We start from the raw sequence: 15650 nt of genomic DNA on the forward strand, positions 1-15650 counted from the left end.
TTTCTTTAAATTCAAATAAATCATTTTATCGTAAAAAAGCGTGGGGTGCTAAATTTCAATTATTGTAAATATTTTATAGACAGATATTGGTAAAAGTAAAGTCATTATAAAATATCTAAAGAAGCACTCCATGCTTTTTTACGATAAAATGATTTATTTGAATTTGAAGAAATTATTTCCTAATTTTTAGTTCAGCTAGTTACAAAAGTGTGTTTTTAAGTTTTTTTAAACTACTATGTATATTGTAACTACTATTTATTTTTTTGGCATATTATACATTTACCAAAAATTCAATATAAATATGGTGGGAGCGCAAATAAATGTATATATTTTCAGGTATGGAAATCGTCAATCCTGAAAATCCTTATCTGGATAATCAAATACAATTTAAATTTAATAAAACTTATAAAATTATTGTATTTTCATCGGTCCTTGTTAAGTATGCCAAAGTTCTAGTCAATCCGACATTTTGAAATGGGTCAAAATCATGTTCAAATTTTCCATACTAACATAGTAGCATGCGTATGAAGCTAATAAAATCGTGTTAAAAACCGTCAGCATTTCAAGTATATAATTTAGCACCCGTTATGTATTTTTTCTATGGTTAGTAAGTGATAAATAATGTACGAGTGTGCTTTCTGCTTTAAGAGCTTATTGGTAGAGTTTTCAGAATCCAGGTTTTTCCTATACAACATTGTTGGGAAGAATCATCGTGCGTAATAGGTACTTGAAATTATGCATCTAATTAAAAGAAATAAAGTACAGGGAAAACTGTTTATAGTGACATCGTCATTAGTAATACTTACAGTTTGATTCAGGATACTCGATTTCATTCACAATTTTTATAGACACATAAACATGTTATTCCTCAGTTCAAAGATCGAAAGTTATATGAATAAATTATGTCGCCTATTATATTTGTTTGAAACTTTTTTCAATTACTATATAGTTTTCATGTTTTTCCTAAAAAAATGTTTTTAAGACAAGAAATCCATGCCGAGCTGGACAGGTGGGTATCACTTCTTAAAAGTATGCTTGAGGTGCGCATTAATTGTAAGTAGATGGGTCAAGTTGTTAATGATCCATCTGCTAACCGAATGAAAGCTATTTTTTATGAAATATAAAATGTTAACCAAAATCTCTGCAATGGGTTGCCTAGAAAAATTTGGTCAGGACTAAACCTTTAGTAAAAATACCAAAATCAACCCTAATTCGCCACCTGTACTAAATGTAAGATCAGAATAATCAATTGGCCCCTGTACCTTTGTAACTATTTTTGACACAAATAGTTTTGCGGAATTCAATCTTTATTACTCTTAATTTTTCTTTCCTTCCTCGAATAGGTAGAATCTTGACGTGAATAAAAAGGGCTCATAATTTTTGTCCATTCTGTATTTTAAAATTTATACTCTTTATACGATATTTAATTATCAGTGATTAATTAAATATAAAATATTGGATTCAATCGGATTAGGTATAAACTACACGTATCACTTAAAACGATTTTTACTGTATTTTTAAATGAAAAAAAATTAATTATTAAAGTGGATTAAAAATAAAAAATCGTCAATGAGGCAATAATATAAAAAAAAAATTTGCACTGCAAACTTATTCAAACAAATAAAACAAAGGTTTTATTTGTTTATTAGTAATTATTAATTAATCATAATCATTAAAATAATATACCTTTTATTGAATTATTATTATTATTATTAAATATATGTGTTTTATTAGTTTTATTATTATTAATTAAAATAAAGAAGGCATAACAAAAAAAAAAGATTCCTTTTTTTAAACAAAAATATTGTTTTTATTTTTGAATATGAACTTTGTATAGTTCAAAGTATTTAAAATATAAATAATATAATAATAATTTATTGATAAGAAATTATAGATAGTTTAAAAATATAATACACTTCTTGAATTCAAGAGAATTTTAATGTAGTATATTGTCGGGTGTTTTGTCATTCAAACCTAATCAAATAATTCAATTTAAATAAAACACATATTTTAATTAGTGTTTTTCATATTATACATTCAAACAAAAACACACTAACACAATTTCTGATCAAAATTTGGTGGATTTTCATCACATCAATTTAAATAGGTATTTATTTTATTTTATTATTTTAAAAATTTTAATTATTTTAATTATGAAAATTCTAAAATAAATTAATGAGTAATTAATATATTTCTTATTATTATTTGATTGTTATTAATTTTCACAATAGTATAAAAATTTTTGTGGTATTTTTAATTTTATAAAAAGATTTTTTTGTTTGGATTAAAGAAATATTAATTATTCAAGTAGAAATCCATATAGGTAGTATATTTCTAAAAAGTAATCGAATTTCGCATATTAATGATAGAAATATGATATTTATTTTTAAATTTGTATTTATTTATTTTAAATTCTGACTAAAAGTATTTATTAATTCAATATATTACATATTTGATAATAGAAATAATATAACATTTATGAATTTTATGTAAATATTAAATAATAAATAATAAATTCGCAATTATAGAATATTTCACACTCTAAAAAAGGCTCCTGCAATAGTTTAAAGGACATTAACAAATTAAATTAATTTTAAATTTGTTAAAGAAAAGTTTTTATAACTAATTTTTTAATATTTTCAGTATATAAAATTTCTAATTTTATTTTGCGGGTCGCGATTACTTTTAAACTTTTTTATTAATTAAAATTTTTACTCGGATAATAAATAAATAAATAACGGAGAAATTTCACCGTTTTTTTTTCAATACAGGATTAAATTCAATTAAAAGTAATACAATTAATTTCTTACGTTTATTTTTAAATTAAATATTTTGTAATTTGTGTTTTTTTTAAGCCTATAGCTCAAAAAATTTTTAATTCACTTAGTATTTCGATAACTTAAACTTAATTTTAAATACTAAATCAAAATTGAAATCTTGAAATTGAAAACGCAGACATATAAATTATTATTCGATAAAAACATCAATTGACTTCCGCCTGCATATATCAATCTATTTTTATGCATTTTACTACATACTTACCGTTTGATATCCATTGATTTGACTACGGTTAAAGCTTTTCTTATTTAAAAATTAAATACAAGTTCAACTCATTTAATTGTAAAAATTATTTTTATGATGTATTCAAAAATTTTATTTTTTAATAAATGATATACCTATAATAGATTTTTTAGTTGGATAAAATTCGTTGAATTTGTTTTTTTTGTTTTAAAGAAATATGCATATTATGAATTTTGAAAATTTTAATACAACAATTATTTAGCTATAATACCATTTATTACCGGAGTATTTGAATTATGAAAATTTAAAGAAAGTTTTGTAGTTTTAAGCCTTAAGTCACATGAGTTTTATGTTCCGTTTCATTTTTAAATGTACGATCAGATGAAACCGCTTACAATTATTTCATATTTTTAACATATTTTCGTTAAAATTTAATAAAAATTTTTAATTTTAATACAGCCATTACATAAATTGTTGCAAAATAAATTAACTTTATGTTCGTAATCTGGTTTGAGTCTCAAAGAATAAGATCGTTTTACCCATTCTGATGTACTAAACTAAAAATTTTATCCGATTAGATATCATGGCTATGCCTGGAATTTTGAAAATACATAAGGTTTTCATATCTTTTTATCCGGAAATATTAATGATCGTTAAAGAAAAGATGAGCGACAGAAAAATCTCACTTTTATTGTACACAAAAAATCTTTTTGGGATAAAAAAATCCTTTTTTTCGTTATAAAATTTTACGTGTTCATTAGATAATTTTTTAATTTAGAATTTTTTTTAAATTTAGAGTTCAAAATAAATGTTTTGGAGGAGTTCGGTAATATTTTTTCACATAACATTTAAAAAACTTTATGTGATAGAAAGGAGGGAATATCAGTCTCACAAGATTCTGAAATTTGACTCATCTTCGTGTTGATTCTGACACCATGAGCGTAGTCTTGAACTTACAATGGCTGCAAAACTAACACTGATTTTTCTAATCATGATGCCTTCACTTACCAGGAAATAGCTTTTTATCTGTAAATACATTTTTAGATTTTCATTAAACTCATCCAGAAATCCTTTCGATTAAATCAACTCTTGTTAATTCAATACCTTAAACTTATAATGCCCTTCTTTTTAAAAATACCATTTGAATCATATATGGCATAACAATAATATTCAAAAATTGCATGTATGCGAAGTCACAGGTCTTTTTATTTATAACTATAAACTTCTAATTCCTGGACAGGTCTTTTATCGATCGATATGTTATATAAACATAATGATATATTTGTTATGTAATTTTTATTGCTCTTATATTTTTATCGTTTAAAAAAACATATTGTATTTTTGTTTTGTTTAAATATTAACTCTTATCGAACAGTTTCATAAATCATACATTTTTTATTATCATAGTGACTAATTAAAGACACGTTATCAATTGATAGACTTTCAGACAGAAATATCTTCTGACTAAACATCATTTGACCATGGAACAAAATATTATTGTATGTGTCAACTAATAACATCCCTTTTTATTGGAGAACTTTTGAACTTTGATAAAGTTAGAAAAAATTATATACACTTAAAATTATAGACTATGTATGTATCGAACCATTACATCCGGTTAAATAATTGTTTGACTTTTTCGACAAAATAACAAAACATTATTGCCAGAAATTTTCTTGTTGCTTACATTTAATTAACTTATGCAGGTTAATATAATTATTTTTATCAATATTAAAAATTTTAAATAATAAGGTAATGGAACCAATGATGCCCCGGTTTCTATGATAGACTACATTTAAATATTCAATGACTAATTCATTTACGTAAGCATGCGTAAAAATTATCACAGACAAAAACACAATCCCACCTATACACAAACGTTGGGTTTTAGTTTTCAGTAAAATAACAGAGTTATACTTATAATTATTATATTATAAGCAGTACATACCAAAACGCTTCGACATTGAATAGAGGAAAGTTTCTGATTTTTTTAAATAATTGTCCCAGTACGTGATTTGCTAAGGAAGGTCTGGGCCTTTTTAAGATTATAAATATTGTATTTGATTGCCCTCCAGGGAAACAAACATGGTCCACAAAAAAATATTCTTTTTCCTTATAATTTTATCATAAATGACTTTTCATCCCATCATGCGTGATATTTTTGATTTATCAAAAGCCCACAGCCACTTTTTTAACACAATTTAAAAAAATTTTTAATTTTCAATGATTAAATCCTTAATAATAATAGTAAATAATAATAATGGGGTCTAACCTCCGTTTTTCACACATTAATCTATAACAGAGCCCACCCTTATCATTATTTTTAATCTTTATTTCTACAACTGAATATACAATTAAGTTTATGATGTGAGTGGAGTCAGTTACTTCGTTCTTATTCAACTGAACCGGTTCACTTTAAATTAAAAAATAAATAAATGGGCGTATGTATTAATACAAAAACGTACTCAAATGAAAATTTTTAGAGAGAAAAGAATTTTTAGAAGTTCGAGAATTTATGGCGTTTTAGAGTTAAGTGGGCCTTACATGGTTCCAGTACCTTATAAAAGCTAATTATTAAAGTCGACGATATTTAACACTGTCATTGTTTTATTTAAACATTATAAAAACTGAAGGTGTTGTGTATCAAAATACATTATTTAGGCGTTTTATTTTATTGCAAGTATTCAATTTTAAAAATGAAAAACGTGTAGGTCATACGAATTTTAATGTTATTAATAATTTTATTGTAGTTGTAGATTAAATATTATTTATTATTCTACAATAGGAAAAAATTGTACAATTACAAAAAAAAAAAAAAAAATATAGAATACTTCAAAAGTGCATCAATCATTTATTATCCTTGTTAATATAATGATAAGTATGCTTGAGTTCTTCAAAAAAAAATAATCTGTGATTATTGTAAGTAATTTAATGATATAAAATTTGTTGTTTATGATTTATGAACAAAAAAATTTATCAGAATTTTTTGAACCTAAATTTTTTTTAAACATCATAATTTTTTTTATCGTAAAAAAGTTTGAATTTATTCTTGTAGATAATTGAATATCTATTTTTAATCAATTTTAATAAAAAAGGATATTCAATTGTTAGCTTGGATTTAGAAAAGAAACTTATTATGATTTAATTACAATTTTTCTGAATCATTGAAATTTCTAACTAGGGTACAAAAAAAATGTTCAAAATAACAAAAATAGTCAGCGGTTTAAAAGTTTTTATTAGGAGGAATTTTGTGGAGGATTGCTTTGCAAGGTCTCAAATTATTGACCACTCATTTTGTCGAAAAAATTAAATAGTAGTTTTGGTATTTAAAACAAATCTGTTCAAAATTTAAAATTGATCTGGATTACAAATTTATAACTAGGTTAGGTTAGGTTAGAGTGGCTATCCTGGGGTGGGACACACTTAAACCATAGGGTCCGTTGTGATACCGAAAAAGGGTTGGCCCATCTCCGGTGAATACTCCATGAACCATTTGGAGCTGTTTGAGAACAGCAGGAGAGCTTTGACGCCGACGAACTCCAAGTCGGAGAGGTCGTCAAAGAGAGGCTGGCTCAAGTAAGTCCATCTCCTCATGAAAAGAGCTGGGCAGTCACAGAGAAGATGTGACAGCTCCTGCAGTAGTCGTGATACACTGTCAGGCCCAGGCGTTCAACATGCCTGCCGCCCAAACAGTGTCCTGTAATAGCCGCAACAACTTTACGAACAGAAGCCCTTGGAAGTGATATAAGATCTTCGAAACGCCTGCGATTGTACTTAGACCATATCTGTCTTGTAGTACCACAAGTACGTTCCTCCCTCCATCTAAGATTGGCCCTTTTTAAGATATCCTCTTTGAGGAGCAACTTGCAGTTCGCAAATGGAATTCCCGGATATTTATTGATGCTTGTGTCCGAAAGCATTTCTGACAAGCTCGTCGGTTTCGCAATTTCCTTGAATGTCCCTGTGTCCCCCGGTACCCATACCAGGTTTACATTCATTTGCAACTAAGAATAATAAATAAATAAAATTTGGAAACTTTTAAAACAAACGTAAAATTTCCAAACGGGTCTTTGTCAGAGTTTTTTTTTAAGTTTTCAGAGTGATATCCTGTAAAATAATAAATGATTAGGGGTGGCAAATGATAATTTTAATATCGATATTATAAAAATATTATAAATAATCAAAAATACGAAATTTTTTAAAATGCATAATAACAAAGCAATCTTTTTGTGATTAGGCAAACCTAAGTTAACGACCACGCCGTTATAATTTAGTCAAGCTCCAAAGTAAATCGTGTAGTTCTTAAACAGTTTCAAACACACTCAGTTTCGGTACTATCCATTCTAAGTACACTCATTATATGTAATATTATAGTAATAATCCTTAGAATGATTTAACTCGTACGTTTTTGATGACGTAGAACTATAGTGTTGTATAATGCGAGTATGGACATTAGTATTTTTCAACCTAACGTCCTTACACGGTCATCCAATGATTTGTATCATTGCATCTGTAATCACGATCAATAATAGGCTTATAAATCAGGCGCCAACTTTGAAACGACAAGTGGTTTTTCACGACAGAGTCAGCTTATACTAGATTATATCACTTTAACTAAATGTTATTGTTTATTAATAGTTTATTTATATTTTTGGAAAAATTATAAGAAAATTTTTTTATAACTTTTCAACTTTTAGTTCAAATTGATAATTTATCACTATTAATTTTAGTTTTTTGTAAACAGGCTACTAAGTACACTCTACTCTATAAGTAGAGTCTACTTATATAATATGTGAATTACATAGATAAAAAGAAATAAATAAGTACTTATTTAATAAAATTTGAGAAAAAATCTAAAATATATACTTAGAAAAAATTCAACTTTTCCACTATTCAATGTTTATACCATACGCTTAAAAATATTGATGCTACGAACAAAATTTTGGTAAAGGTGTTCATTAATTCACCTAATTAGTTCATTTCCGGTTGTCTGAACGTCTGTCTGTCTGTCAACACGATAACTCAAGAACGAAAAGAGATATCAAGCTGAAATTTTTATAGCGTGCTTAGGACGTAAAAAGTGAGGTCGAGTTCGTAAATGAGCAACATGGGTCAAGTGGATCTTGTAAATGGCTAGAGTAGGCCTCTCTTGTAAATGGCTGGAGATAGAACAAAAATTTAAATGTAAAAAATGTTCCTTATATAAAAATAATCAACTTTTGTTTGAAACATTTTTTCGTAAACATTACTGTTTACCCACGAGGGCGCAAAATAGGCGCAAATTTTATAGTGGATATGTATTATATGGTAATATCAGTTATATATGTGGGGCATGTATGTATGTGTAATGTGACAGTGTAATCAACATAGTCTATACATGGTATTTCAATAATTAACTCAGTCAATTGTTTATTTTCACTAGTATAAATTACATTGTAATTATTTTTAGTTTTCTGTAAACAGTTTACTTAAGTGAACAAAAAAAATTAATCAATAACACTTAAGTCAAATAATAATTCTTCAATAAACGTGACATAAAAAAAAAGGTTTTATAATCCCATATTGGACTTTAAGTCAAATATTCAAGTGCCTATCAATTTTTTTTTTTTTGAAACGGCTTTTATTAATATTTATCTTTGAAGATAATGTTTAACTTTTAAAAATAATTTTAAATTAATTTTCAATAAACAAAATTTATTATTATTTAAAGATTTTTCAAAGTATATCAATTTGTTTTTATAGATAAGGATTTAAAATATTCCAAACACATGAGTCGGTTAAATGTCATTTTAACATCTTAAAAATTTTATTTTTGTAATAAGCTATAATAATTTATGCAATTTTTTATATTTAATTTAATTTTTGTAATGTAAATAAATATCATATTAGGTAAATAGCTATGTGAAATTTACGCAAACGGCACGGGGATTCGAAGAAAATTGTATATGATATATTATTACCTACCAATTACCGGTTAATATATTTCCCAATTGACAATATATTTTACAGTTATAGTTTTGATTCAATTTATGTTTTTTTAAATTTTCGAATTCAAATTAAAGAAAAAAAATCATAGATAAATACTAGGTTGTAACAACCACACTACTAGTAAAAGTATCCTCATTTCGAAAAATATTTATAACTGCTTCCTCTGAAAAAATACGAATTCTTTGTCTTAATCGTCGCCCCATTAGCTCAGTTGATTAAAGCGTAAGCAATTCTGGTCGCGGTATGCTTAGAGTAACGGTAATTAATAGTTGTGATGGGCTGATGTAACGCATGATACATGCATGAAGAAGGTGCACTCAGCCTCTGAAATTGAGGAGCTGATAAATGAAATTATCAGTGGAAACGTGGTAAAACATATATATGGTATCACAATGGGCTCTATAGCCCAAGTGTGTCCTTCGTGGATAGCCAATATAACCTAACCTAACCTTGTCTTAATCGTTGGATCATCATTGGACTCTCCACCATCCAAATATTGTATTAACGACAAAAACTAAAATTAATTACTGTTTCCTTGTTTTCAAAGTTTCTAATTTTTGCAATCCCAAATATATATTCAATAATCAGCAAATAATTAAAAGAAGAGTTAAATTTTTATACTAAATAAATAAAATTAATTGGTAGGTCATAGGTCGTTGCAAAGCAAAGTAGACCCCAAGTTGAAAACAAATTTGTTTATTTGTTTCTCAAATTAAAAAATGCCATTAAAAAAAAAATAGCCTAGGTTATTTGTTAGGGGTCAATTTTGGGTCATTTTATATCTAAATTTCATTAATAATCTTATTAATAAAAAAAATGATTTACAATTGATATAAGATAATTTTATATATAGAATGATTAAATGGTGTCAAACATAAATAAAATTAACTAGACTTAAAAGTAGAAAATAATTATTTCGACTTAAAATATCAAGGATGATTCAGAGCGCTTCAGGCCTTTACTTATAGTCATGTATACCCATAGAAATAATTATTTTCTACTTATTACGACAGTAAAAGTTCTTTTTGCCCTTTAAAAAATATTTTACAAAAACGGCAAACCAAAAATATAACAAAGTTTTACAAATATACCTTTGTTCGAGTTTTTCAAACGTACAAATTCAATATGATAACTTTGTTTCCTTCTGTTGATTTGTTTTAAAAATACCTGCCTAAAGAAAATCAGAAATCGTTTAGAATTTTCAATTATAATTTTACTGTATTATTACTCAATTTTGTTAAATAAAGAAATTTTTTTGCTTAGCACAATGGCGCAACCACCGTTTTGTATGAACCTATCACCTTTAGGCGAAGAAGGTAAAAAAATTGCTGAAAAAGAATTAAGAGAAACACCAGATGTTGTTAAACCAGCAATTGAAGAGTTGCGAAAACTTTTAAAAGCTGATCCTAAACTTCATTATCGGGATGATGATGAATTTTTAACTATTTTCTTGAGGCCTTGCAAATTTTATCCAGAAAGTGCATATCAATTGGTAAGTACCAACAATAACAATAATTTTAATTTTTTATATACATCCGTGAGAAAAGAAGTACGCGCCTCTTCTCACTCAGTATACGTGGGAAAAATAGTTCATTATCGCCCTAGTGTGATAATGAATCAAAGATTGATTTCATTCAAAGGTTGCTCACAAAGATTTATATGTAATCTCTATGGCGATAACCACGTATGATGTCACTAGTGGGTATCTTCCTCTTTGTTTAATTAGAAATTTAAAACGTTCATATTTTGCAAAATCTCGCTTTATGAGTCAATTTCACCGAAACCCAATTTCCCATAAGATTAATGCGGGATCCTTTCTATAACCGCTTAAGTGCTTATAATAATGTGATCAGAGATATTTTTAAGACAACATTTTTGCTATAAAACCGAAAAAGTTATTGTAATTCTATTGTATCTACCATCAGTATTTTTGTGCAGAGAGTATATACCACCTGCTTAAACGATATGTAGAACTTTAGAGACCAAATCTGTGAAATTAACGTACCTACAATATTTTTATAAATGCATATGTCGAAAGCTAACATTGATTTCGAAAACGGAAAATTTGCAATTGTTATTAATTCTGTTGAATTCTATTACCAAATCATGTGTAAAATAGATATCATAACCGCCTTTCGTGCTCTAACATAAACTGCTTTGATTACCATATTTTATTTGGCTATATTTTTTTATATGAATTTTTTGGTTTGCAGATGAAAAGAATAGCTGAGTTTAGAAAGAAATATGAAAATTTACTTAAAGACTTAGTGCCACAAGATGAAGAAGTTGCATGCACCCAACATAATGTTGTGAATGTTTTAACAAATTGTGATCATAAAGGACGTCGAGTACTTTTGGTGAATTGTGGTAGTAGTTGGGATCCATCAAAAGTATCCGCTGATCAATTATTCCGTATATTTTTCTTAATTCATGAATGTGCTATCCTAGAACCTGAAACACAAGTTCGTGGTGTTGTCGTCATAATGGATTTTGATGGAATGTCTTTGAAACAAGCGAAAGCCATGAGCCCAGCATTTAGTATGCGATTGTTAGGTTTTATTCAAGATGCGTTACCATTACGATTGAAAGAAATTCATATGGTTAAAGAACCTTTTGTGTTCAACATGGTCTGGAGTCTTTTCAAACCATTCATCAGAGAAAAACTTAAGTCCAGAGTAAGTTTTCAATTTTAAGTCAATTTTTTAGATCTTTAAGTTGTTGTTAGACCGTGGGACACCACGAATTTTTTTAAATAATAAATACATACTTGAAACTTCCTGAGTCCCGGTCTATTACCATTTGGTATTTTATCCCGCTACGTGTGACTGCAAGGCGAATACAGGTCGTAATTAAAATTATTCTAAGCAATCCAGTTGAGTTGAGATGTTTACCAAAGTATACTTTGTTATTAATCTGTGAGGAGCATTCAGTAGCGTTTATAAAATGTTGTAATATAGAAATAAATTTCGGCAAAAGTTTTTTGAAACAGTTTCGTTTAGGTGCTTTAATTAAGAGTCCACGTCAATGTTGTGAAGACATTTTCTAGATAATAACCGGCAAATTTGATGAATATCTGTTTCTCTTGATTATCTCTATTCCGGTGATTTGGGGGAAAATTTGAGCTATATAGTTATTCTATACGCAAGTCATCTAAAGCATTAAACTGAATAGGAAAAAAGTTGACCAGTCTCAAAGTCAGTCTTACATTAGATTAACACCACATAATTTTTGTTGTTTACATAAAATTTCTTTCGTCACTCACTGAGACCTACAACTACTCTACAACTAAAAAAATCAGACAGAATAATAATCGAAATTTTACTTTATTATAGACAACCAACGGTCTATTATAATAAAAATTTCAAATAATCATAAATGCTTTTACAAGATTGGGCCAAAATACGCGTATGCTAAAACCTAACAGAATGAATATACAAATATGTCAACCGAAGTGTATATCAAACCATTTTACTGTTAGTCTCTATTAGTTTTTAATTTAATCTGAAAATATTTTAACATACTCATGCCTGTATTCTTAATAGACATAAATTTTCGCAAAGCAGGTACTAAGGTTCACTATGGGTTGTTAGTACAGTCAGTACGTCTGTCTGAAACGTTCACCTGTTTTCCGAATCGAGAGTCGTTTCGCCAGTTTGATATCTTGGTTAAGCAGAGCTAGATGTCTGCAACGTAGCGATGTAAACTCTGCAAAATTAAACATAAAAATAGAAGGGTTATTTGAATTACCTACTGATGATACTGAAGTCTGATACAAGCTCAATGAACGAGCAAAAAATGACAGCCTTCTACATAGAAGTACTGAGTTGACAAACATAAGACCTGGAGATCGAAGTGAAAAAAATTTGTCTCTAAATTAAGATTAATATTAAAAAAGGAAAAGAGAACCATTATATTGACTAAGTAACCCAGTTTGCGCAAATCGTAATTTTTGGAAAAGAAAACTATATTTATATCTGTCATTAATATTATTGTTATTTGATTTGGACCTTTATAATTAGCCAAGTTTCGAAATTTGTTTTTACTCTCACATAATATATAATTTGTGTTAATTTTTAATTTTTAGATTTTCTTCCATGGAAGCAAAATGCAATCTTTACATAAACATATGGACCCTGCTTATTTACCGAAGAACTATGGTGGTACTATGCCAGAAATTGACTATACTGGTGCAAATTGGTATCCATGTATGGTGGACAATGAGAAACATATTAGAGAATTAAACAGTTATGGATTAGTTGAATGATGATAATAAATTTTAGAATAAAATATATTTATTTTAATTTTCCTTTTTAAATATAAGAGTAATCAAAATGATAATAATGTTAATAATTATTTTTTATAAATCAATTTTTAAAAGACCTTGAGATATTTTAAAATATATTTTAAGTATTGAAATTGAGATTTGTTTTTTTTTTGAATCCGTATCTTATTCATAACATCCGATCCGATATTATAAATTATTTATGCTGGAATTTTGTTACGAACATTGTGGTACCATTAAATGCTTCTATTTCAAGAGAGTTATTTGGAAAAATTGAACGAAGGAAATTTTTTAAAATTTATTCATACTATTAAATTTTGATTTTGTCCCAATTTGTAGCTCAGGAATTAGCTAATCGTAATTACTGTAATTGTGTATGTTACTCGTTGCTAATTTGGTGACGATCTATAATACAAAAACTGATCTAGGAAATTTGGGCAAAATCGAAATTTAGTTCTCATTCATTATCTTTGATAATATTTATAATACTCTAATACTCTATTTTACTTTGTTGGTAACCGTTGATGACTAGTTTTTTTAAATATTTTTCTTATTTTAGAGTAAATAAAGAAAGGCATATGTATATCAATGTATAACTAACACCGGTAAAAATGAGTCACCAAAATTTATTTATTGTTGGTCGTTTAGATTGCGATATAATCAGCCGCAAAGTTCGCGATTTCCCCATTCAAAGCATGTAAAACAGCATTTTTCACGAGATAAAAAAATTCTCTCGGCAGAATTGAAAAAAAAAGTTAAGAGAGGAGAGTTAAAAAGAATGTTTTTAGAATAAAATAAAAAAAATTTAGATAGGAATAAATCTCGTGTTTTAAACTGTCAAAATGTCTGAAACTTTTGGATTTAATAGTAAGCTCTATTAGGTTGCTACATTTAATTTCTCGTTAAATTCTGTGAGAAAAATTTTACCCCAGTTTTAGCATGGTAACGGCAAATACATTATAGGCAGGAAATACCTTATAACAACTGATTTATCGAATTTCCGAAATAGAAACGTTTTTTGCGTGGAAAGCGGAAATTGCGTGCGTATTGTTATAGCTTGATCTATACTGAAACTAGAGAAGCAAAGAACTCTTCTAGAGTGAATGCACTTACGAGCTCTTTTAGAGTGAATGTATGTACTTACGTCGTTTTAATTTTGTGTTTATTATTATTTTATGAGTCAAAAAACCGACTGTGGATTAAAATTATAAATTAAATTGGGTAGAATAAAAACGAAGAACTTTGTAATAAACCGATTTTTCTAAATTTGCATTATTACGCACTTTGACATTTCATCTCGAGCAGTTTCTCTATTCTTTATACTAGATTTATTTAGCTAGACCTTCTTCTTAAGCATGTAAGCAAGCGAAAATTGCTCTGGTTAGAGCAAATTATTTAGAGTTATAGAGTAGAAACAGCGCTATAATCTATAAATAAAAACCTATGCATTATACAGAAACAAGTTTCAAATTAAAGTTATAGAAAATGTTTTTTCTCCGAAAATGATACTCATTTTTGTCGTACGATGCATGAGATACTTTAAATAACGTGTATTCTAAGATCACGGCTGTAGCTCGCGCCCTCGTGTCACCAATTTGGGCTTACATTCAGGGGAAAATGCTGAACATATTCGAACAAGAGAATATCCTTCCTGTAGAAAATTATATTATGAACTTACTTTATTTGTTCTAGTTATAGGGGTATAATAGCGGTTCAATCTGTTCTTATTTAACAAATAGTATAATCTTATCAAATAGTACTATTATTATAATCAGTTGTAATGATAATACTGTAATAAACAGCGGCCGATAAAAAAGACAATGTGCTTAATTTTATTGCATACAAAGCAGTTGCGTTTTTATCAAAAGGACCCATGACATCCGAAAGGGAAATTAGTCAATTTGGAAGAGCCACTTACACCATCAAAATTATTTTTATTATAATTTATTATAAAATTTTAAAATAATAATTTTAATGAATTTTAAAAAATCTAATAAGTAGGTATTAACGGTAATGAGTTTACGTTAACGATTTTGGCCATAATTTTTTTTATTGATTTTCAATGAACATTACACATTTTCAATCATTTTTGTCAAGTACCTACCTACTCTCTTAGTAAAAAACAAGAGACTAAATACTTAAACATATTTAAATAAAATATTAAAAATATAATGAATTTAATATTTATTAGCTTTTGAAAATAATTAAAATGATTTTAGCTTGTGTAGTTCAGAATTTTTAGTTCATATAGTTTAGAATGTCTATGTTATAGTTAGATTCCCATCTGAATTAAAGTATACTCGCTACAAAATGTGCACAGGTTTTATCATTCTAAGTGATATGTGAAGTGATTCCCAGA

General features: G+C 27.4%; 1 protein-coding gene across 1 annotated transcript; it reads left to right on the forward strand.

Annotated features, from left to right (window-relative positions):
- Positions 1 to 1945: 1945 nt before the first annotated feature.
- On the forward strand, positions 1946 to 13296 carry LOC123297324 (clavesin-1). The gene is made up of 4 exons (XM_044878939.1): positions 1946 to 2107; positions 10273 to 10501; positions 11223 to 11684; positions 13094 to 13296. The coding sequence occupies exons 2-4, from the start codon at positions 10277 to 10279 to the stop codon at positions 13271 to 13273; spliced, it is 867 nt and encodes a 288-aa protein (XP_044734874.1). The 5' UTR covers positions 1946 to 2107; positions 10273 to 10276; the 3' UTR covers positions 13274 to 13296.
- Positions 13297 to 15650: the final 2354 nt, after the last annotated feature.

The sequence above is a fragment of the Chrysoperla carnea genome, chromosome 1, assembly GCF_905475395.1.
Source record: "Chrysoperla carnea chromosome 1, inChrCarn1.1, whole genome shotgun sequence".
Classification (NCBI taxonomy): domain Eukaryota; kingdom Metazoa; phylum Arthropoda; class Insecta; order Neuroptera; family Chrysopidae; genus Chrysoperla; species Chrysoperla carnea.